This window comes from Athalia rosae, chromosome 2, assembly GCF_917208135.1.
Source record: "Athalia rosae chromosome 2, iyAthRosa1.1, whole genome shotgun sequence".
In the NCBI taxonomy this organism is placed as follows: domain Eukaryota; kingdom Metazoa; phylum Arthropoda; class Insecta; order Hymenoptera; family Athaliidae; genus Athalia; species Athalia rosae.
In genome coordinates, this window is record NC_064027.1 from 4,032,813 (window position 1) to 4,058,662 (window position 25,850).

Here is a 25,850-nt window from a genome sequence, read left to right on the forward strand (position 1 = left end):
ACTCAAATGTGGTAAGACCGATCGCGATTCGAAGGTGAAGGCAGCAGCGATGATTCGGAACAAGTGAAAGTACGGCACCTGTAACGGATGACTTCAGCATTCTCAAAAGCTGCGAGAAAAGGTGACCGTTGTTCCGGGGGTCGTAGGGGTCACACGGTAGATTTGAGGTAATGTCGATAGAAATCGTATTGATACGCGTGTCACATATCGGTAGCTGATGTATAGTATACATGTGTATCCACATACCAATACATATTTCTATCCATTTTTGTACCGCACGCGCCGCGCTTAAAACTAGAGGGAAGAACGTGCTACGTATTCACGACAGCTTTGCGTCATCTCCCGCATACATATTTAACGTCATGCAACGAAGTGAACAAAATTCTAGAGCAGCCGTGACTCGTGATCTCTCCACATACTCTGAACTCTTCGCTCGCTAAATATATTTCCTTATCATTTACTTTAACCACATTCTAATTATTTGCCTCTGCACGCAAAACTTTTCATAACTGTTTCATTTTTTCGCTCTTCGCAGCGGGAAAACTGAGATATCTCGATGGGAAACATTAGTAGCTTAATTTGATCGACGGATTCGTGTTCCTGGGATCAAAATACGTTGAAAAAGGGTCATACGATCGATTTTTTAAATACTTCATTTTTGGCCCCAAAATCGACAAAATCCTTGGAATTTTGGCGATTTTGGGTCAAAAAATCGTATTTTATTTTATATGCTATTCTTATGTATTTCGATCTCAGGATTTCGAATCTGAAAGCCAAATTGGTCTATCTATGAAATTGACCGAGTTATCGTCAATTTTTCGCTTTTTTTAGCATAAAAATGGAGATATCTTGAAGGGAAAAATTCGTAGCTCAATTTGGACAACGGATTCGTGTTCCTGAGGTCAAAATACATAAGAAAAGTGCCATATGATCAATTTTAAAAAATAAAAATTTTTGGCCAAAATTTGAGATTTTTCCAAGGGGTACCCCTTACGATTTTTTCAAATTTTGGCCGAAAATTTTTATTTTTTAAAATCGATCGTATGGCACTTTTCTTACGTATTTTGACCCCAGGAACACGAATCCGTTGTCCAAATCAAGCTACGATTTTTTCCCTTCGAGATATCTTCATTTTTATGCTAAAAAATGGGAAAAAATGGGAATAACTCGATCAATATTATAGATAGATCAATTTTTCTTCCAGATTTAGATTCCTGAGATCAAAATACAATAAAATAGACTGGAAAATCAAATTTTTATTTTTGACCCCAAAAAGCTGAAAATTGACGATAACTCGGCCAATTTTAGAGATAGATCAATTTTTCTTCTAGATTTGAATTCCTGAGGTCAAAATACGTGAGAAAAGTGCCATACGAACGATTTTTTGAATACTTAATTTTTGACCCAAAAATCGAAACAGGCACCCCTTGGAGCCTTTTCAATTTTGGGGTCAAAAATCAATATTTTTTCGGGTTTCCTATGCTATTCTTATGTATTTCGATCTCAGGAATCTGAATCTATAAGTCAAATCGGTCAATCTATAAAATTGATCGAGTTATCGCCAATTAATCGCTCTGAAATGTAAAAAATTGAGTACGTCTCGATGGTTAATTACAGCAATTTTTGTCGGTTTCACCGGGACAGAAATATTGAAAATAGTGGCCTGTTCGACATTCATATAGCGTTTGTTCAACCTCGTTCACAAAAAAAATTTTAGAAACACTCAAAAAATGTAGCAACGTGCCGAGCGCTCTATGTATCTTTGAAGATATCAGATTAGGTAAAGAAACCTTGTCTGAACAACGGTTCCTTTTACTCACGTATGACGCCTCCGCCTCGCGGAGGATGGAGGCCGAGACCCTGCGGCGCTCTGACGATTGTGCAGCAGGCATTGTCATTCAAATGCCCCGCTGCGAGGGTCCAGGAAGGAAGAGGGCTTTATAATTTCCGCCGACCCGCCGGCAACCAGCATCCCCCATTTCAACGCCCCCACAGCCCCCGTAATCCAGAGGCTGAAAGCCTCGTTTAATATTTATGATTTATTTCGGTTTAATTTGACGCACCAACAGGAATCCCAGTCGGATTTATAGACGACGCGGATTTTAGCTGGCGCAATTTCCATCGCTAAGCCTTCATATACGATCGTCAAAATGAAAAACAGACGAAATGTGCATAGTAAAGAACAATCGTTGGCCCCGATTGGCCAGCCGCGGACGAATTGTTTTTTCCAGCTCGTTAAACGAGGTGTCAATCTATTCCCCCACCCCCTCATGAATGGTCAGGTATATTACCGCATCGGATCGATCGATTCCAGAATTGAATCGGGTCAATTTTCAATCAAATATCACGGATCGACTGAAACGCGAAAATTCGTTTATCCGTTTTCAACATACAATCAAGTAGAGACCGAAAAAACTGCATTCGAAACGAAGAAGCGCAAATTTTCGGGGTAAACGCAAGCAAATGAAAAATGAAACATGTCCTTTTCATTCATAGTTTCTTAATCGTTTTCTTTCGCCCCACGATCGCGGGAGGAAACTGTCATCTAATTTCCGCACCGTATATATTTCGCTGTGATAAATTTTCCTGTCAATTTAAGTAATTTGGTCACTACACCAAACAATGCCGGACGATATTGGTTGCGCGAACGCAGGGGTTCTCCCTTACCGCTCTCTTACCAGGGTTTCCGTGTAGGACATTATGGCTAAGAATTAACTTCCATCCATCAGTGTCTGTCCCCAGACCCCTGCACCGCCCAAATTCACTTCTATTTCTTTTCTTCTCATCTATCTCCTACATTTCGCTTCTGCTTCTCGCCCGTCTCAATCTCGCTAGCGCGATCTTTTCCGATTGTGTTCCAGATTGCCAACGATCCCTGCGTGCCATATACCCCCCCAGCTGTACAGATATGTGCACGTGGCTATGTAGTACGTGTTCGCAAAAAACTGAAACTCGGACGACAGAATTACACCTTTTGTTACAGACGACGACAATCGTCATTTGAGTAGAAATGTATAACAAAAAAGCGAATATATGATTTCTAGGTAATGCGATGGTGACCGTAAAATTTCCCCTCGCCCTGGACACTTATTCTGCAATTACTTATCGCGACTGTACGTAGAATGTAGATACCTACCCTTTTTAATTAGCCAGATTCTCCATATTAATCAAGCGAAAAAATAATCTGAGCAAGGGTGACCTCAGTTTTTTTTCTCTTTCTTCTTTTTTATTTTCACAGGGCATGAACTTCGGCTTGTTCATGTAATTACGAGTACAGGTACAATTTTACGTGCTGTATACAACAAAATTTATCCATACAAACAAATATAAAAATTTTTTCTTTAAAATTCTCCCAAACGATTTTGTTTCATTTAATTATTGATCAACCGATCTATGTTTCGGCAAAATTTCGCTTTCGGCGAACGATGATTATCGTTTTTTTTTTTTTCTACCACGTGTACTGTAAATCATATTATACATAGGTATATCCGTGGGCGTAATAAAGCGCGGTGCAGACGACCACGTGCGAGGGGAGATTTCAGCAGTGGGAATTCAGTCCTTCCACGCTACAAGTATATTACGTGTATACGTGTACGTGGAGTAAATTCATTATTTATGTTAGTCGGTTCATTAAATAGCGAGATAATCGCGCGTGATGAAGTTATTTTACGACGTACGTACATACGTAAGTAAGTACACAGGGCAACACATGGCACATACGAGTGACATCGAGGCACCTGCAGCCGTATCCTTGATTGTTACGTTATCCACAATCAGCGAAGAAATTGCTCGTGCGCGACTTTCACTTGTAACTTGAACTTTTCTCAGCGCACGTGCGGCTCTCAATCAGCACGAAATTCCGAAACACTTACCCAACCTCGACGCGCGAATGGCGAATGAGTAAACCCGAGAGAGAAACAAATAAAATTTCCAGAAAGAGAGTAACAAAAAAAAAACAAAAATACAGCAGAAGACTCGTAAGACTCGAACGGTAGCGAAATGGAACAGATCGAAGGAGCTATTCCACTCGCGAGTCTCGTCTTGAATAATATTCGTTAGAAAATATATCGCCACCCAGGTTGGCGACGATTGTCACGTGCCGTCGATGTGAATCACGTGTACATATATGTGTATCGTTACACCTGCGCGTGTAACGTAACGTAATATTTTACACGGAGTCTCAGCTGTCACGCGGTGCGTGACAGTGACGTAATATTTTCGCTTCTGCATAGCCGATGATCGTTTCGGTCAACCCCTTCGACTTCGCGCGTTTCGATGTACCGCGGGTACCGTACAATGAGCGAACGGTGCAACGAATATATCCGCGCCACGTCTCTATGCCCTCGTTTTTTCATTCTCTTTACTACCTCCGTAGTTGAATAAACCGGAAGTTTGGCAGCACGATGAAAAGGGATGAACCGCGACGTGGTCCAGCGGTCAGATCTCTCGCGCATAAGTCACGCTTCCACGATTACCGCGAAAGTTAATTACTCCCCCCCTCCCCGTCCCTTCGTTATATCCTCAAAAGTTAAAAGCGTTGCAAATGTTTCGTAGCTTCCGGGGGGTTAATTACCCACGCATAGAACATTAACTTTCGTAATTGAGATATATTAATAGGATATTCAGCACCCGTAATACGCGTCCGTGAAGCAATAACGTTACGGAGGGGTGCGTCCTGCGCTTATCCAAACTGTAACGGTCAAAGATATTTTGTTACAGGTATCTGTATGAATCGGGCGATGTATATTTGTTGGGAAAATTATTTATTTTCACGCGGTTCCGTTTCCATTTTCTCGGCCCATTGCGTCGTTTACTTTGAATACGTGACACCCCGTACAAACGATCGCAACGAGATATCGCGAACTGGGGAACGATCTGTCAATGTGACGTTTAATAAAAGTCCATCGCAGTAAGTCATGATTTCAGTTAGAAACAACGGAAAATCTTAGGTAATCCTCGGACTAGGGCAAACGGATCTTCGAGGACTTATCTCGTCACAACTTATACCCCCAAAATGTAATATCGTTGCACGTACGTACATAGATGTTCGTCAGGCATAGTTTTCTCTCCGTGTGTAGGTGTACTTTTGGCATAGTCTATGATTTTGCGAATACGAATATTGTATGTATTTTTTCATCGTTTGTTTGACGCCATGACACGAAAGGTTTTCCGTATCCACTGCAGCTACGAGAACGAACTCTAGCGAAGTTGACGATAGTATTATTTTCATACGAGAAGCCGAATCAGCTTCGTCCCAGTTTAGAAGTCGGTGGTAAATCGCCGTGTACGATGTAACTCAAGATCCTATACATGTGTTTTAGGTAAGAGCTGGATTTGTATAGCGTTCAAAAATGACGCTGAAATCGATTCTTCGGTATCCTCGAATCGGAGGGAACGTCTTTGTCGAAACTCGGAGTAGGTATATATTTGAATCGAATGTAATTATAACTGCAGATTATATTTCAATACAAGAGCCTTGTTATATACCGCAGGTGTTTTGCAAATTTGGCGATCTAAGATCGCGAAATGCATCGCGATATCTACGCACATTAAACTATAAGTCGATACGATCCACAACCAGATTTAACTATGAGATAATCGGTGAGACTTCATATGACAATTGTCAATTTTCCCATTTCTCAAACTGTATGTAAATTTGTTGCAGAGGGATGGCGAGATTCAGTTCTGGGGGCCCCACGTCGACTTCTGGTTTCTCTGGGCAGTTTCTCGAGAACCGCATCACCATGCCCGGCGGTGAGTCATTTTTTACAAATAGAACGGGAAAACGAGACTCTACGATTTTTTTTAATTGTCAAAAACTTAAAAAATCATATTAGTCTCGTTCGTTGTTAGGAAAGAAAAGTGTTTTTTAAACCCTTGTTGATCACAAGCGCTCAGCTTTATTTATTTTTCCAAAACCTTTTTTCAAAAACTTTGCATAATAGCCCGCGGATCATACCCTAATCAATTATCCCTCAACGTCAAGAATAATTGATCAAACGGATAACGAAAGTTTCTTCGAAAGTTCGACCTTGAGACGTGATGTCTCCAAGGAGACGGGAGATCTAAAACAAACGGAAGGTGAACGCGCGTGTATATAACTCGGTAAAACCTCCCCCGGGTGTTACGGTACTCCGGCTATCGTCTTCGGTTACTTTGCTCATATCTATAATACCGGCTGTACGTACGTTCGCTCTTATACTTTGTCAGAAATTTCATTATAACCGTCTGAAATTCGCACCCCGATGTTATTCGAGTCATGTGTGCATATAGGATGGCTCTCACCGGGGGGGGGGGGGCCTCCGAGATCAGGGAGGTCGGAGGGGTCGGGGGTCAGAGGGCTCGGCTGCTAAAACTCGGTAGAAACCCCGGGATCTTTCGGAGCTTCAAAGTTGTGCGTCGGCAAAGCCGACTTCGGAGCTAAGGCAAACTAACTCGAGTTTCCATCGCGCACTTTGCGTCGCTCGAGTTTCACTCGGAGGGGTTCTTTTCCGTATATTCGAAAATGGGAGGAGAGGGAAAGAAAAAAAAAAAAAAAAAAAAACAAGATACAAGGAGGACGGAGAACGTGAATAATTTATACGCGAAGCGAGAATTTTGGTGAATCGTTCGTTCTCGGAGCATTCGCAAAAATGAGTCGTCGGATTAAGAGCCCCTGAAAAAAGGGCAATTTCACGCGAGGAAATAAAAAGGGAAGAAAAAAAAAAACAAATTCGGAGAATCACGAGGGCAAGAGATAAGAGGTGGTGGAGATATATGAACCCACTAGGATGGGATAAAACAAGGAAGGCATGTACAACAGATTACACTCGTACGTCCTTTCCACATATATCCCACCCTAGAGCAAAACTATTTCGAACCTGACATTTCGGAATATCCGAGCATCGGCAACAACCCCTCTCTGAGTAGGCTGCGCATTTGCATAGACATCAGGGCCAGTCTTGCCCCGGGGGACCTGGCGGAGGGGAGAAACCCCCACCTACGATCTCCCACCCTCTCATGCGTCGCGAAGTCGGTCCGAAAGTAACGAGAATGAATACGTGAAATAAAAACGAACACAGGTCATCCGGATCCGAAAGCAGACGAAATATGTAGAAGGAAGGAAGAAAAGAGGAAAAAGTGGAAATCGAATTACTTCGAGTGGGTCCCGAAAAATCGATATTTTCTTAAAAAAAAATATTCACCCATCACAACCGATATCCTTTCCTTTGTGCGGGATATTTTGCTCAGAGTCAGGCTCACGTTGCGTAGGCATTAAACACGGTTTGACGAACTACGCGTTCACTTGTTCTAACCGAACGCCTCGGGGGCATCCCTCTTCTGCTCGACCCCACCGCGGGAGTAAGGGTAAACTTGATCTAATCCAACCTAATCTGACTCGAGTTGGTGGTCGTCGAATGGGAGTAGTACGGCGATGCGTTTTATGCGTATGAAAACCCGTTCGTCTGTGGCATTGTCATGATTCGACCATAAATAAGGCGATATCTAAACTCGAACTCTGATAGCGGCTAATTTATTTAGGAAGTGCAGGCCTCGGAACTCGCCGGTGGTATGAGTCACGTGCCATCTGCCACGTTTGATCATTACGGAACATGATTTGCCGTCATAACACAGCGGGGTAACACCCAAACTCGATGATTCTCAGCGATAACTGACGTGTTTTTCCCTCCTGGATTCCCAACTAATTTTTTTATCTACTTACGTTACCAGTCCAATTCGTTAGCGCTCGCATGTAATTATGGGATGAGTAATACATAAAAAATTAACGCTCAATTCTGAAAAATCGCAGATAGCGAGAGGAAAATCTTTTTCTTGTTCCAACGAAAACTGAAACAATTTCGACGAAGGGTCTGAAAAATTCAATGCTAATCAGTTTGACGGAACATGTCGACGTATCGATGGCTATTGTTCGCCTTTTAAAATTGCCGGCCGTTTTTTTCCTCTTTCAATTTCCTTTTGTTTTATAGACAGCCTCTATATATACATCCGTTTGCGGGAAGTGCAGTACAGGTTAATCACGTAATGGACCAGAGTTCAAATGATTTTAGTTACCGATGTATACCGCTATACTGGCATTCGCAAAAGCGGATGCTTTGATGTTCCCCGTTTATACAGCTCGTCCCTTGGCAACACTTACGCAAGGGTGACGAGAGCTTATATATTATACGGAGCTTTGGATTATAGAATTGCCAAAGCATTATACACGCGTGTAATTATACCGAAATTTCAACGCGAATCACCCAAGGCACGAGATTTACACATCAAGTTCAATGATCGTGTCTGTACGCGAATTCGACCGGAAAGGAACGATGACGGAGATAAGATCCGAAGGTCGGGACAGCGGATAAGGACTGGACAGGATTTCGTGAATTTTTTAAGGTGAAACGAAACATTTCTTCGGATTTTTAACGACTGGATCGTTACTTTCCGCGCACATCCCATTTTCAATCGGATCGGATAATTCCGATCCTCATCTTCAGGTACCTTAAAGTTTCGCACGAAACTTCGCTCTTCTCAAGAGAGAGAATCTCGAGGGGGTTGAAACTTGGAGAATAATTCTGACCTCTCTGAAATTATCATCGCGAAACATTTTTTTTTTTTTTTTTTTCAACCACGAATCGAACGAGCGCATCGCGAGTTATGAAGTAACCGAGATTATAAAGTAGACCGTTGGCAGGATGGATTTAGGTTGTGGGTCACGCGAGGGCCGATATTGATCGTCGGAAATTCTTTTTCTGGATAGATCTCGAGCTCCCGATAAAGAATACGTATGGCAACAGCAGCAGCAGCAGCAGCAACGGCTCTGAAAATACAATAGGTGTATTCAATGGTAGGAACATTGTGCGTACCTACAGCATTGGATTATTATGACCTAGTTTCGGGGTGGTATAACGTTATTACGTACTTAGTAATTACGTGTGTAGAGAAAATGTACGGAATTGTATCAGGAGAAACAAAGATGATCGAACTACGGGAATTGAAATCCGTCATACCTCGCTTTTTACTTGTCTACGTCCTTCGTGACAGAATATATCGAAAGCATAACGAAGAAGGTATTCCATTGAAATAGAATTTCGTCAAAGAAGTTTGAAATTATTCGACAAGAAATGGAACAAGTATCGAAAATCGGTAGGAAGGGTACGGTGAAACTTTGGTTGTAATGCTGGCGGTATGAAGAGTAGAAAAAAAAATTGTACAAACGTAGATGTATCCATGGAAACATTCGGTTCGATTTACACCATTAGGAATCCGACACCAAAACAAAAGAAATTCACTTTATATTCCCATATCCGATTTCTATCCATTAACCTTTTATTTCGAAAGCTATACTTACGTAGGTTTTCCTACCAACGATCTAACTCTGCAATTTCATTGCACATATCGCACAGTTTTCTTACAAATTTTCATTGGCACGCGTCTCGAATTTACCGAAACTTTACCATCATGATTCGACACCAGCAAAATTGTACCGCCAGAGAACGTGAATACTGTACAGTCGCGATTATCATTATTTTTTCAATTATTTCTGTTCTTCTCAATTCCGATTTTCATAGGACTGAAAAATCTAGCGTTTACCGATCAAATGAGTATTCCAACGCGATTCGATCCCGCGGAATGAATTATTACGGAATATGCGCTACGGAAAATTCCAGACCTGGATTACTTCTCAACAAAACTGGACGAAAGATAAAGCGGCAAGGAGTTCGGTTTACCGCTTTAAAGGGGAAGATTCAGGACCTTGAACGGTGGATCTCGTTCACCGCTGTTGATACAACGCACGAGAGAAGTCTACCACCAGAGTAATGTAAGATTTTCGGTTCGCTGTCCACTTCCAATTTCAAATATTTCATTTTTCTCTCGTCTTCGGGTGCGAAGTTAACGAACTCGGATAATGTTTTCAACCGATAATTGGAAAAAAATAAACTTTCCACCGGAAACGTATTCACAAACGTGCGACCTGAACGAAGAATGAATTTTGAAAAAATCTTATCGAAAAACTTCGTTCGGCGTCGTCTGCGTCGCGCGGGAGTCGTACAGCGAAATAATGGTAACGCGAGTCCCTCGGACCGTGTAATCCAGAAATCCCGACGTACGGCGGACAAAGCCAAGTTAGTTAACGTGAAAAATTCGCGAGTACGTAGACTCGAATAAATTGGCACACGGCCGGGTCAAGTTCTGGGTCGACTCATTAGAAACGCGAGAAGGTGGTGCGTGGTGCACACCCCCTCCCACGTTTCCCACCCCGTTCCCGCGCCACCCCGCAGGAGATGGATCGGCGCCCTCGCGAACCCTGTGAACCCGCGAGTCGCGTTCTGCGCCCCCTCAGGCTCTCCAATTACGTACGGCTGGTTCTGGTTGTGGAGGAAGAGGAAGAGGAGGCGCACCCTTCCTCGTACTCCTTTTTTTTTTATTCCCTTCACCGCCCCTGCAGCGGACCGATTCTCGCCCCGTTCGTATACACGGCCTCGCGATGTTTGCACAAAGCGTTACCACGCTACCGGGCTCCCAAACACATCCATAATTGCTCCGCTCCGATGCACGTTACTAATGCACCCGATCGACTTCATTTCTCCGCCTATACGCGCCCACGTGTCTTGCTAACGTCAGTTTGTTTAGCTTTGTATTTTATATCGCCACCACATTTGCCGCAAGCTCGTGTCCGTCTTTACAAAGGACAAAAATTTCTTTGTTCACTTGCAGATGGAAATGGTCGAGAAAAAACAAATTTTCACACGGCCCACCTCGCGCTAAAAAGCTTCTCACAACTTTCGCTCGCTTTTCGCTAGGTAACTGAGTTTGTACAGGTCTAAAATAAAGAGTCTGATGAAAATTGAGGAAAAAAAAAAAGAAAGCGCAAATATTTAGAGAGGCGACAGAGTCGTCGATTTTCGTGGAACACGATCCTTTCCACGACGAACATTGAACATTTTGGAATCTTAATTTTCGAGCCAATTACTGAGGAGTAGCGAAAATTTGAACGACGCGTTCGTTTTGCGTTCGGATGAAGATCGTTCGAGGAAAGACTGCGCCGTATGGTTCGTTGCGGTCGAAGGTGTAGGTAGGAAATTTCCGTGGTATTACAGGAGAGTAAACGTAGTTTGATCACTTTACCTGCCGACCGCGATTGCATTGGACTTTGCAGAACTTGGCACATACTCTGCGGAATGAAGTTCTCCTCGCTTTTTGCAATTACCAGAAAATAACTTTGTTCAGACTTCTCGGGAGATTGCCGTCTCCGTTCCGCGCCGACAATAAGATATACGATACACGGCGCGATCTTGAAACTGAAACTTCACTCCACCCGAAGCGATAAATCGTAGGACTCCAACGGACCGTCATTAGTCTGAGTTAAAACAATCAACGTACAACACAACCAATTAGAATACAAACAAAGCAGAAAATATAAAGCAAAACAAACCGTAGCGATGAAATCTTTGTTTGTTTTTTTCTATTCTCGCCAACTAACCGACGCGAGCTACGCAGACAACGAAGCCATTTTCTAGAATCGCAACGAAAACCCCCAAAAGTCTGATCGGTTTGAAAGTAGAAAAATTAGGTAAGTCGAATGACTATTTCAAAAGTACAGTAACTAAAAATTTGACAGGCGAGAAAAGACGGGAGAATAAACGCGATTTTCTCCTACGGTCACTCCGATCATTCGAAAAACTTCGACGCTACAAAAAGAGAAAGCAGAAAAATGCTAATCAAGTCGACATGTCATGCCATGCCATATACTCCTATTCCGTTTTTCCCTGTTGTCCGACACCTTGCTCAGCGTTGCAAAGCAGCTCCCTTCAGACCACAGCGGTATGCAAACATTATAAGGGGATGAGCACGAGGTTGGCGAAAACTGCGTGGCGAGGGACGGGCCGACGGGGGTAGTGTCTGGGGCTGAAGCTGGCAACGTCGGTGGTAACGCTATCGAGGGGTGGGTGGACTGGGGTGTTACTAATTGGAGGGGTGCCGAGGGAAAACCTTGTTATCTCTTAATTGCTACAACCCCCATTCTACTTTGCATCGATAAGAACGCGCCGTGCTGTTTCAGAGCTCACCTTATCTTTTATTGCGGTATAGTCCGCGATCCTATCGCGAGATAGATAGAAAAAGAAACAAAAAACGCGAACAAAGAAAGAAGGCGGTCCTCATTGTCCGCATAGCAATTTTCATCTTTAATATACATAAGGGTCGTACTTTTGCAAAAACAACGACGATCGCCGGTCGGATGTGTGCATGCACACGTGTAAATTGACAGGAGTCTAGAGTGAAGCATGCAACAGAGAATCGATCGCACACGTTTCCGTTTTCGTCGTCGACTCGGATGTTTTTTCTATTCCGGTCGGTTTTGTGTGCTCCGTCTATTGGTTCTGCAGGCGTTCTCTCCTTGAATAGAGGGTCACTGATGTACTGAGTATAGACATACATACATATATATATATATATTTATGTGCTCACACATTTATATGTATAATACATAGGTACGCGCGTATACAGAGGGATGTTTATTTTCCCAGTGTATTTTGTGACCGGTTTATTCGTACAGATGTTGTTTGAATTCATATTCCGAATGCATCGGTGGCTTTCATCAAGGGTTCTCGTTTGCTTAATTCAATAACAATTAATTCCGAAGCTATAATTCACATTGCGAATTACTGAATTCGAAGTAATTGAGGGGGGGTACCGTTAATTACACACCGCCCGACGCACCGATAACAAATCCAAAAAAAAAAAAAAAATTCCAAAAAATTAGGGAACGATTCTGTATTTTTTGAAAAAAATTACGTTGAATTCTCTTCCGAATCACTGAGAGCGCCGTGTTTTTTTTGTTTTTTTTTTACGGCTGAAGGAAATCGAAGGAAAAGAAAAAATAGCGAGGGTCAGAAGCCGGTCGAGTTAACACGGAATGTCCTGTACGTATAGATATGTTCATGCAAAAATCTAGAGACGGAAGCGTGATGTATTATGTATAATATAGCTATGTATGGACTGGGCGTGCGAGAGGTCGTTAGCGAGTTTCAAGCGGTGCATAGCAATGAGGTTAAAACCTCTTGGGAACTGAGACACCCGGTAGGTTTCTGTGCGCTGATATATAGGCGGATATATATACAACGATGTTTACGGGGTGGACCGTTCCGCAAGAACGATGTTGCGGAGCGTAGTATAGAAGAGAGAAATCGGAATGAAATCTACAATGATGTGAACCAACCCGTGACGCCGGAGATCAAGCCGACGAGGAATCCGAATTGTCGATTGAATTTGAATAGCGCTACCGCACCCGGTTCCAGATATGGTTTCCCGTCGGTGCTGCACCAGATTCGAGAAACGAATAAATACGCGGCCGGGGGCCCCCCGGAGCATTCGAAAGCGAAACAGATTTTTGGCGCAATTCGATAAATAGTTTTACTAACCGTTTCCATTTCGAATAATTGAAAAAAAAATGGAACGTTGAAAAACGTGGAACGGTCTTTTGTGTGAATCGACGAAACACTTGCCGCAGTAAACTTGGCCCTTGCGGAACGCCCCTGTTGGCCTTGTTAGGTTGTCAGAGGGGATTCTGATCAACCAGGCGTGCACAACCCCCTCGGACACGCTTCGTTTCTCAATTGATTCTTTATTTTACAATTGACAGAGTCGGCTAAGGGCCCGGTTTACGTCTACTACGTACAGGCCCTTCAGGAACGCGATTGCGTATATACGTCTACGATATCATCCCCCGAAGACCAGCGAAATTTTACCCAGACCGAATATTGTATATATATATTCTAAACATTAATTATATCTCAAGGCGCTCGTCAAATGATCAACATTATTTTTGATCCTATAATTATTATCGTGTAGCCTCGCCAAAATTATCAATTTCACGGTACAAATGCATTTGCGCGCTGCCGCCGGTTTAGTTAGTCTAAGAAGTTATTAGCCGGCGTTCAACTTTGATGTCTCGTCTGAATTTTCCAGCTCCCTGAACGAGTAATTTCTGTGAGACCGGCGCCAGATATCTACAATTATTCGCATTTCAAAGAACATTGACGTATGGGTCGGGGATTCGTCCAAAAAGTGGAGACGCTTGAAGTAAAAAAAAGAGCATTGCAAAGTTTTCTTAATCCGAAAAAAATACCCGGCTCAAAGAATGCGCACAAATTGAAAATGTTCGGGGGTGGCCTGATTCGCTGATCGATCGTTCGATCGACCTTACAGTCCGTGGCAAATTTGATTGATTTGATGCAGAGATCGGCGAATCGTGATTTTGATTTTTTTTTTTTTTTCGTCTTTGCAGAAAGAAGATCTACCAAAGCTCCCGGTACCGGACCTCGAATCGACCATGCAAAAATATCTGGCTCAGGTCGAAGTAATAGCCCCAAGCTATTTGGAGAGGACCCAAGTTCTCGTGAAAAATTTTCTGGCTGGTCCTGGGCCTAAACTTCAACAACGTTTGCTGCAACGGAGAGAACAAACGATAAACTGGGTGAGTGACAAAAATCGTACGCAAACGTATATGTACCTTTTATACGTATGTCCCAATTTTAGCAAAGTCAACGATAATTCGCTGTGTAAATATAACGACTGGGGTGGGGTGGGAACGATAAAAAGAAAAAAGTAAAAAATGGTCACGGCGAGAACAAAAATCTCGTTCCACCCGATATTAATTTAAAAATGTTAATCCTTCGATCAGAAAAATGCAATTTTGTCTACAGTGATAGAAGCTCTTTCAAAGAAATTTGCACATGAATTAAAGCATTGATTTTTTTCGTTTTTCTTTCACACCAAGGCCCTGTTTAACCCTCTTCCCGCTTTCCCGTTACCTATATACGGAGATTATTAAATATTCAGGAAGAATTGAGATGGAACGGAATAAAAGACAAAAATACGAGCTATGACTAAGTGGCACAACAGCATTTTCGTTTCAGCCGGTCCCAAGAGATATCCCCGGGAGCTTCATCCACCTTGTCCTCCTGCCTCCTGCCTTCCTGCCTTCCTGCCTTCCTGCTGACTTCCAAAACCCCCTCGGTCCCTCGGGATCTATGCTATGCATAGAGCGCTATATAGGTATACGCGTACCTACACCCCGCACGCCGCTCCCCATAAACCTCCGTGAACACATAAATAAATAAATAAATGGATTTAGTACGTGCGCCAGGCATTTCCCATTTTCCGAACAAAGCTATAGCCCGCGAGGAGAGTCAGCCCACCCGATCTTTGATCCTCGTTATGGAAAATTAAACAGCGAAAATTAACCGAACAACCGAGTTTGCTCTTCGTTTTCTCGACGTGTGACCTCGGGCTGATTTTGAGCTACGCGAAAGTTGACTCTACGCATGAATAATTGGCTCGCGAAATATGGAGTTTGAGGCACGGGAGAAAATATTCCGCAGCCATGTTTCGTTGAAAATGATTACGCGATGAGGTTACCGTGAGCATCGAGAGGAAAGATAATCGCATATGGGGAGCAAAAAAAAATAAATAAAAAAAATAAAAAAATCGTTTCCGGGTGTTGCGATGGCCAATGTTCGCAAATGGAGCTGTCGTTCGGGTTGATGAATAGGAAAAAATAAAATGTGCACGCGATTCGCGTGGGCGTCGAGAGGGAAAGACCGAAATATATTTTACGAAGATTGGCCCTTCCTTTGTGCTGTTCACTCCGATTGTGGACCGCGGGATAAAGTCGAAGATCTGTTTGTCAAAGAAGCACGGGGCAAAAAAGTATTTCGATTTAGCCCCGCGGAAGAAGCAACACCTCGGTCGGCATTGTAGCCGCGCACGTTACGACACGTGTTTACACCAAAACCAATCGCGTGAACGCGAGTTTCTTTTTTCGAGCACTTTTTATAAAAACTGTATATTCGGGGGGGGGGGGGGGGAAACGTCGTGTCATTCCTAACGAAAAATGGCCGGGACAGACGGGTGCAGGGTGAAGAAAGAGCTCTCGGATCTTCTTATTTTCCTGTTTTCAATTCCCATGGTAAGTTTTAATTGCGTTTCAAACGCAAAGGAATTTCGAACAAAGTGCGAATAAGATCAGAGATGAATAATAGAGGTTGCAATGAAATTTCCCAGCGCGCCGCGGGGCACCGCAAAATTAACTTACACCCTGCAGCGTCGAGTATTTGAACCTCGCGCAAAAAGGGCGCTTACCTACGGGTATATCGAGTCAAGGTCTATCCGGGAACTCCCTTCGAGTTTATAGAAAAAATAATCAAGATTAAAAACGGGCTGCAAAACTTTTTACCAGCTCCGTTTAAAGCGCTCGTTTCCGTAATTGTCCCCGACCGCTAATTATCGCATAGTTTGTCCGCAATGATCAAAGAATCGCTAGTTCATCGCCTTCTGTATAATTCTCGCTTTACGTGCCAATGTCTTGCACGTGTGTGTGTGTGAGTGTATATACAAGGGTGGAAGTTGCGGCAACAGACACCCCCTGGTTCGAGAGAGGGTAGAGGTGAGGGTGGAGAGAAAGAAAGAGAGAATTGCCGATAAAACTTCGTGGAGATGAAGGTTTCGACACACCTATACCGGCGTATCATCCCTTCGACGGTACTCGGTCGTCGTTGATGGAAAATATTCCGGTTTTTGTTTTCTTCAAAATCATGCGTCCCCCCAGCAAAACATCTCCATATAAATGGTGATATTTTTACATGGTGATACATTATACATAAACCACGAGGGCGTGAGGGTGCCGTAAGGGCGTATCCCACAAAAGTGAACGACATGGACGCGATTCAATCCCGTACACCCTTTGGTTTCTACATTTAAAAAAAAAAAGTGGTGAATTTTTTTTTTCGCACAGAATTTCCCTCTTCGTGTGATTTTCACTGTGGTACGGCCGAGTCTTGCTTGACCAACGGTATCGGATAATGAAATTCACGCGTGCGACTGTAACTTGAGTTATTCAAATCCGTGCGAGAAATTACGTTACGTGCGCGTTACACCGCGAGTTTCGTCGCTACGGTGTCGGCCAAGTGTCGGGGGAAAGAAGGATAGAGAAAAAAAGACGAGATGAGAAGTCTGCAGTTTCTGTCGTCGGTACATCACACGTGTAATATCTGAAATGCGATTACGTACGTTGAAATTCAGCGTTGAAATATCTCGAACTCCGTTTAACTGACAGAAATAGAAGAAAAAATCTCCACAAGCCGGAGCTCCCGATTTATTTTCGATCGATTCATTTCGATTGGCGACAAAAATCCGAAGTTTCAGCCCTTTTCCGAAACTCCCTACCGCGGCGTCACGGACGGCATTTATTTTTTTCGTCCAAACGGTCGGCCGTCAGGGATGATCCATACTATGCGAATCCCCCCTCATCCCTTAGAGCTATACCGTCGGTAAGCAAGGCCTAACGTAATTTCGGAACGCCAGGCGATCCAATAACGAATTGGAGTCCTTTCCGAATAGGTATAAGAGAGGTAGGGGAGGCTGGGTTTCGGAGCATATACCGAAACCCGTGGCGCACAAACCCAATAGAGTTATATTCCTTGGGGAATTTACTCCTTGGACTCAAGTTCGTTTTGTGGGGCGACGGGGGTGGTAGGTAACTCCGTAACGCGTTGCCAAACTTTCCTGACGGTTCCCCCGAGGGCCCTTCGACCCCGCCGCCAAAAACTCCTCCTCCTCTCGCCCCTTTTCCTCCCGCAAAAAGACGCTCCCTACGAACGACCTCGCAACGCGGGAAAACCGACAGGTAACCGTGTCGCTTCGAAGTTTCTGACTCTGTGAATTTTTTTTTTCAATGAAAATAGAAAAATCGTCGAACGAAAAAATTTTTTTGGTTCAACCCAGTGGTACGACGGAGGTTGCATCGTACGCTCCGATTGCATAGAAGTCGAGCCGTCCGTTTGTGCGGTTGATTAAATCGGATTATGAACGAGCCACTTACCGCGCGGAACAACCGGTTGCCTCGAGTGCGTTACGTGTGTACCGGGGGGGGGGAGGTAATTTTATCGAAACCTGACACAAGTTTAGATCCGATGATCTATTTTCCTGTAACTGGATAGAACTCCGATGCACCATTAGAAATTAGTCGAGGTAAATTGAATCTATTCGTTCGCTATCCGACGCCGCGAGTTGGGTGAAAAATTGTACATCCAGTTGCGGAACGAAGCTTCGAGTTCTCGAAAGGTTGGAATATTATCCATTCTCGAACCGCGAATGAAAATATTTCTAAATTTTTGTTTTCTCTCTTTCTTCTTCTCGTTTCGCAGATCCATGTTATCATTACTTTCCAACGTGCGATAAAAAAATAACGAATAGCGAAATCGTTTCTGGCGATCTACCGGCCGTTATCCTGGGAGACTAAATTATTTTTTTTTTTTTTTTATGTTCTTTTGAATTAAAGCCAGAACCACGCGCTTAGTGTCTCCGTTAAATCGATACCCTTGTCTGATGTGTGAAAAGAGCTTTATTCTATCCTATTTTGCCGGGGGTTTTTTTTTTTTCTCAAGAGCTTTCCGCTTTGTTGTCAGAGCGGCGGCTCTTTTTAACGCCGGTAGTGGTGTTTCGTTATAGACCGTCTCGAATTGCGTGGCTGGTACGCGAAGGCGGAATAACCGACACACAGCTAAACGCGTGTAGACGCCTCCCCGCTTCGATTCGAGCAGGCAGTCAAAGCAATTTTCAGAAAGTCGGAGGGCGCGGGATAAGAAAACTCTCCCCCGACCAACGCCGCGAGAGAAAGAGAGAGAATAAAATAAAAGGAATCACCTCTTCGTCGCCCTCACTCCCAATTTCACGTTTGTTTCGCGTGCAACAGTCCTCCGATCGCTACGCGAACTACAATTCATCCCCTGAGGAGATTGCAGTTTTCAAAACTCGGTGTGATCGATTTCGAACTCGGGAAATTGATTCGGTATTGGAAAAATAAAATTACCACAGATTTCCACTAATTTACACCGAGCTTTTTTCACGATTGTACTCCACCGGTGAGTCGAATAATCGAGTAGCTTATTTTCGCCGGAGTTGGGACGCGAGAATCTCGAGTGAACGAAGGAAAACGAGGGGAAAAATATTCACGAACGTACGCAGTTTGCGAATAGATGTGAAAATTACCGGAGGCGCTGACCGTTGCGTAATTATGAACCAATCTGATGTATTATACCCATCAACGCGTTTATTTTCGATCGCGAGTCGATTACATTAACAACGGTACCTACGCGTTCGTCGAGAGGTAGGTACTCTTTGCGACAAGATTATAAATTCAGAGATTGCATTCAGAGGGAAGAGGAAAGAAGCGCCACCGCGCTCTGCCGATAGAAAGTGGATTCTACAGATGTACACGGAAAATAGAAAATGAGAGAAATACAAAAATAATAAATTACATCTCGAGACGCCGGCACTCGCTTCGTAATTTCTCAACGCGAAGGGGACTCGGGAATCGTCGTCAAATAAAAGGATAACCCGTGCTAAAAAAATATCGAGGATTTATCCGACCGATAAATCCTCGCGTCGTTGGCGAGCGTTGAAAAATTTCAAAAAGCATAAAACCGCGGTGTAAAGACGAGGTCTCCGCATCGGCCACGATCAACGCCCGACGAGCGATCTCCCGATAGGGTGTACGTATACGCGCCATCGGCGAGCGGTGTTATAGGCTCGCAGTATACCTACGGAAAAGCGAGTCGAATTATAGATAAGCTTAGCGCAACCCTTCGGTTGTTTCGCGTATCACCGACCAATCCCGCAGACAATCCAGAAGGCTTAAGCGCCTGTTTCAACAAGGGATTATGCCATGCGATATGCCCTTCGTTTCTCTCTCTCTCTCTCCCTCTCTCTCTCTCCCCTCTCGCTGCTCCGCGAACGCCGGTGCGGCCGCGGCGCGGGCGGGAGGGCGGGCGGGCGCCCCTTGGGGACAAACATTTAAATTACTAAGATTACGTTGGGTAGGTTGCTACACGACAACAGATGACAGTCGTTCAGCTCCTCCGACGTTATCCTTGACTCCTGAACCCCATTAAAAATCTACTTTATACGTGCTAGTGGACTACGTATGACAGTAGACAAGGATTTTCACTCTTCTCACGGTGGTTTTTCGTTGCGACAAACTGGAATCTCGCGGTGTATACGCGTATTCGCCGTTACGAGTTACTCGCGCTTAGGTACTTCAGAGCCGGGCTTACGCTAAACGAGTCAGAAATACGTCGGCGGACGCGGGACGCCACCGACGTTACGGGGGGAGGTCACGAGCCTGGGGTAACTTCGAAATCTCACTGAAACTCAACTCCCGTGGAACTAGACTAGAGAATTATTCGAAACGGGCGGGCGGGTGTCCGCTTTCCTCTCCTCGTAACGTCTCGTCTCCTTTCACCGATTCTCTCCCTGAATTCCGCACTCCGTTTCAAACCGACGATATTATTACTCCCGTCTATTTCACTTATCCTGTTTTACGATCCGCCTAAAACTGTATCGATCCGGATCTACGTACGGATAATTGTGAGAAAGTAGCGAGATGAGTCGGGTGTGAATAATCAGCGTTATCCCCCATAATCGTACGGCGATCTCTTTGATCGAAGGAGACCAATGTTCACACCTTCCACGCTTCGACGTAAACGTACAGCGCGATCGGCTGCGCGTCGGGTTCAAAGTAAAACGCTCACCTCCGTAGATCGCGTCGGCGATTATTGGAGAGCCGACGATTCCGAAGGTTTCCTTACTTGGCGCAAAACTGTTACTCGACAGCGACAAAATTGCGTACGAATGTTAGACACGCGCTATTCCGTACGGTAGCGTACACGTGAAAACGCCAGAGGCGATATTACCCAGGTGTACGTACAACGAACGTGACATAATACCTTTTGAACAAACCGCCATAGAATTTTCGAAAGTCGAAATAACGCCGGCGACAACAAATGCGAGACGGACCGACGAACACGCGTCTTGTAAGATCGCTACTCATTCGAATGTAAATAAAAAAAGTTATCTCATTGCTGTACCTATATATTATTACTCTTGCAATGCTAAGGTATGTAGATACGCATACCCGGTCGTTTCGATCCTTCGTTCATCTGCATCTCAACGTTTTATTTTCTGAAACTTGAAACAAATCAAGCTTCTGGAATTCTATCCCATCGGCATGCCTTGGGCCTCGTGAAGGGAATAATTGATTCCTGGTGAATGAAAATGAGGGGTGGGGGGGGGAAGGATGTGGACGAAAAGCAGCTTCTCCGCCCTGCCCTAATCTCGCTGAAGTTTTCTCGTCACTCGAAAATACAAGGCAAATATTTACGATTATTTGTCGCGCGTTCACTTTGTCAGGGTTTCGGGGAAAAGAGCGGCTACGCCCGGATACCTCGAGTGTAAATCTTGATGCTGCTGTATCACCCCCGAAGGATTAACCTTTAATTTTATCCCCTTCTTTCCGCCCCCTTTATCATTTTTGCTCCCCCAGAGCTCGCGTGAGACTCCCCCGGGCGGAAAAGCTCCGCTGCAAAAGAGCAGAAGTAACAAGCCTCTGGATATCTTCGGATGGGTATAACTGTACGAATACCTCTGAAGGAATTATTAGCGTGCATTCTCACTAATTTACATGCTTGTTTTCTATCATCTCGTTATTCGTCGCTCGCTGTTTATTACAAACTCTGGATAAAACGGTGCGCAAATTTTCAACACGTATACATTCCATGAGAGCGTTTGAAAATCAAAAAATGATCAAATCACGAAGAAGATGAATCAAAAATTCGAAAATATATCCAAAAGGAGGATTGAAAAATATTCCAAGGTGTGGAAACTCATGGAAAACTAGCAATTTTCTAGTTTTCTATCTACGGAACACCGTAAAATAAATCCTCGATAATTCGATCCTCATTTTGACATTCTGGGGTAACGGTAGCGGAGAGTAACGAACGCTCCGAAGGGCACGAAACGCTTGATGAAATATTTAATGATAAATGGAAGGTTTTGGCCCGTGCATCGTGCAATTATAATTACGGAGGAGCGTACGTGTGTGTTAGCGTTGGATCTCCGGTAGCAGTTTATCCCATGTACGTGTGCGCGCACACGAGTCACCGGTATGAACGAACCGCGAAGGGATTTGCAGGTGTGCTTCGACCAGTAACTCGACACCCTAGCAAATTGGTAACCTGATTTCCATACACACGCCGGCTTTTGCGAACCCACTTCGCGCAGTGAAAACAGCAAAATTAGCTCCGGCTGCTCGATTCGATTAATCTTGGTATCGAAACAAACGGGAATTGACGAGAGGATCCCATATTTAAAGGGATTTTTCGAGCGAAATATCGCTAATTTCGGCGGGCAGCTCGAAGTTGGAAAGTAAAACGCTTCATTTCGTCCGGGGTCGTGATTTCGTCAAATCGAAAGAAAAAACTTCGTGTACGTCGTATATCTGAAAATCAAATGGACGGATTATTGAAAAGAATAAGAATATCATCTCGAACGTGGGAATTATCGCTGGATGAATCTGCGTACGGAGATATTCGGATGGTGCACGGGTACCCAGAGGAGAGAGATTGGGACGAGGGCGAGCAGGAACAAGCTGCAGAAGTGTGAACCACATCGTACGCCCAGGTCAAGTGGATCGATGCAGGGTGCAACCGCGTACACTTCACTCTCGTGGAAGCACGCTGCGCTTTTACCTGGAGCCCGACGGTTACCTGTGAAAAAAATTTACCCCGGGCTTGCTCGCTAAGCATTTAATTCGTCTCGATATATTCGCGTGTAATTATTCTCAGGTCTGATTACAGAACCGAAAAGTGTTCGATAAAAATCCAAAATTCTAGCATTTTGTGTATGCGATTCGGTGAGCGAATGTTAAATTTTTGCACACGTATTAAATACCCAGGAATATTTTTTTGTCCACTTGCCCATTCGCCCGGCGCTCCAGTCTCCACCGGAGCTTCGCAAGCCCTCGTCGCCTGGTAAACCGCAATCTTCAGGCGGCTACGCCGGAGACTTCAACAAAAACTCCAACGCGTAGGGACCGCCACAAGCTGGAAAACAAATAAACGTGAAAATAAAGAACGAAAAGAGGAGCAACCGAGAGAGTAAAAGAAAAAAAAACGAAAAGCTCCTACGTTGAGGTGGAGAATAAAAACTTTTTACGGGATACGAGGTAACGTTCTGGAGGGCAGTGGGACGAAGCCAAAGTCGGAACACCTGGTGCGCAGGCTCTGGGCTAACGATTCCAAGGCTCGTGCATCGCAGGTGAGGCAGTCTACGTCGAGTTTGAACTATAGGAGGAGGCGATACGGCTGTTGAAGTTCACCTGATATCTCTACGCCTGTTCGGATCATGCCTCACCGATTTGGGTCACGTTCTTCTTGTCCTGACCAGGAAACGAGGGTCTCTGACTCGCGCTCCCCTCATCGCAGTCGATCATGATTAATTCCCGCAGGATTCCGTCGATCTCGTAAAATTTTTAGCCCGAACGATCCGGACGAGGGATCTTGTACACGATTCGGTAGATACCGATTTCCTTTCCGCTACATTCGCTGCTGAAAACGAGATTGAGACATTTGGCGATTGAAAAATGACCGTCGTGAGATGGAAAACGTTTTCACGAATATCCAAACGATCAACGATTTTTCGGTAAAAGTCAAACCGGGCGGAGTCATGAGTTTCGGCGTCCCGAGAGGGTGATTAAAACTTTCGAATCTAGCGTATCTCGCGATTTATGGTTTGCTACGATTCGCGCGCTCGTTGTAATCGATGTGACAATTGAACCGACGCGATTAGGTACGGGGAGGTAAGGTAGGAACACGTGGATTTTTCGTACTTGCGATAAAACTTGAAGATTAGATAAAATTGGTACGAAGCCAACAATTTCTTAGGAATTCTTAAAGATGATTAAAGGGGAAAAGTGATCGATCATTTTGCGAGCCCCGAAAGATGAGAGACGCCCGTCGTTTTGAAACGCAAGACAAATTGCGTTACCCGATCTTCTTTTCCTCGCTTACAATCAAAGAGGTTGCGGAGGTCGCGTTACAGGGCTTTCCACGCCGCTGGTAGATGCGAAATTCGCAACGCGCTCGGCGGAAACTTTTTTCTCCTTTGTTTGTAACGACTGTAACAAGTAGCGCATCCGATACACCTGCTTATACCGATGCGAAGTTGAGACGTTAACATTACGCAGCAGTTCCTTTGAATTCCGTGGCATTCGCCATCTCGACTCACCGCGTTTATTTCTCTATTTCTATTTGAATTTCGTTTCGTCGGATTGTTCGCGAGTTCGAGGGAAAAGCGAGTCAGAGTATGGGGGGGGGGGGGGCGCTCAGCGGGTATTCCCGCGACGTCAATTATTCAAACTCCACGTTTCGCTCGATATCGAACATTGTTGTTCTTCGCCTACGCAATGACCTGTCGGCACGGGGGGTGGGGGGTATGACATCTCCAAGGTTGCTTCCAAGTTATGCGTGCGCTTTATGGAATACAAAGATAAAGGAAGTTATTCATTAATTTGATCCAAATGTATTGTACGCAGCTCTAAAATAACTCAACCCATTATCGTGTGTATGTAGGTAGGGACGTCGATGGTGTGTGATGTAAGCCGCGCTGCACCGGATACGAGTTATTCTCGTGCGCGATCGTAACGGGGGCTGATTCGAAACGAACAATTCGTAAATACCCGAAAGATATCGGTCGCAAGGGTAGTAATGAGAACTGTCACATTCAGGCGAAAGAAAATGCACTGCATACGCAATCGCTGAGGAATGTTCACATGTGTACCGATCGAGAGATTCGTTGGAGTTTCGCGCCAAGTTGGGAAAACAAAATGGTAAAAAAAAACAAAACGAATTGAATTAAATTTGAGAATCCGGGTTATCATCGTGTCTCTCCGATTCGACGACTCGTACATTAATTTTGTATGAATGTACGAATCGTTTTAATTATAGGAAATAATCAACTCCGGGAAGATCAGAGATGTAACTCACGATGAATAAAGTAATCGGACTATCGATCGGGTTGTGACGACGCTATGGATTACGGAATCGGGAAAGTGTAACCATCGGTGACGGTAACCTCGTCGGTAGATACGATGCTTCGAATCGAACGAATCACACGAGGTTGTACATTTGGTCTCTGATATCGGAAGGAATTAAGGATATACTTATGGGATACGATGCGGACGGCATGTTTCAAATTACCCTCGTATACTATATCTGTACTCTCTGAAGTTCTCAGAAGTGCAGGAGGCATCTATAATCTCTGTACTTAGCGATGCGTGAAACTCGTCAGGAAATATCTCATTCCGTGTTCAAGTCGCATCGTATCGGACTTAACTAACCGCACATCCAATTTTCTATGAAGCCAGAGGCGGTTCGCGAAATGAAGCTCTACCGATATCGTATGCATTTACACCGTATCGGTATGGGTATTACAATGTGCGCATACGTATGGGGCATTCCATGCCAATTCTACGAGCCTCCGATCGAGTGTAACTATTTTTGCGATCCGGTTTATGTGTTATGCACATTCGGCATACGGCGTTTTTCAAAATTTTCGGAAAAAGATCTGAGAAGTTGAGGTATACGGAATTCGAAAAGACCTTGTCAGAGAACGTTTTTTTGTTCTTTGTACAAAAACGCAATATTGGGCAGTCGGAGAAACATTTCTCCGATTTTGAGGGTGGCGTTAAAAAGTTTGCCAACACGGCGTCGATTCCAACATTACCCTTCCATCGGACGAGGCGGAATTCGATCTACCGGTCCATCCAGCATCGAATACTGCATTCGACAAGCGAACACCTAAAGCCCTCGGGGTTCGCGGGATCTGCTGCACCGCGTTTGGGGGCTGCGTGGTCGATACGGTGGAGTTTGCGCCGAAACTAACTCGCTATAAAATGTATATATACATCTCAACACGTACACGACGTATAGTGTAGCCCGAATGTACATACTCTACGTATACGGGCTGTC

General features: G+C 44.3%; 1 protein-coding gene across 2 annotated transcripts in view; it reads left to right on the forward strand.

Annotated features, from left to right (window-relative positions):
* The first annotated feature begins 5,330 nt into the window (after positions 1 to 5,330).
* LOC105692246 (choline O-acetyltransferase) overlaps positions 5,331 to 25,850 on the forward strand; it is a 35,209-nt gene continuing 14,689 nt past the window's right edge. For both annotated transcript variants that reach the window (XM_020855998.2, XM_020855999.2), the window contains exons 1-3: positions 5,331 to 5,415; positions 5,666 to 5,754; positions 14,273 to 14,461. In XM_020855998.2, coding sequence (XP_020711657.2) covers positions 5,352 to 5,415; positions 5,666 to 5,754; positions 14,273 to 14,461 — 342 coding nt within the window. In that variant the 5' untranslated portion in view covers positions 5,331 to 5,351. The remainder of the gene's footprint in view (positions 5,416 to 5,665; positions 5,755 to 14,272; positions 14,462 to 25,850) is intronic.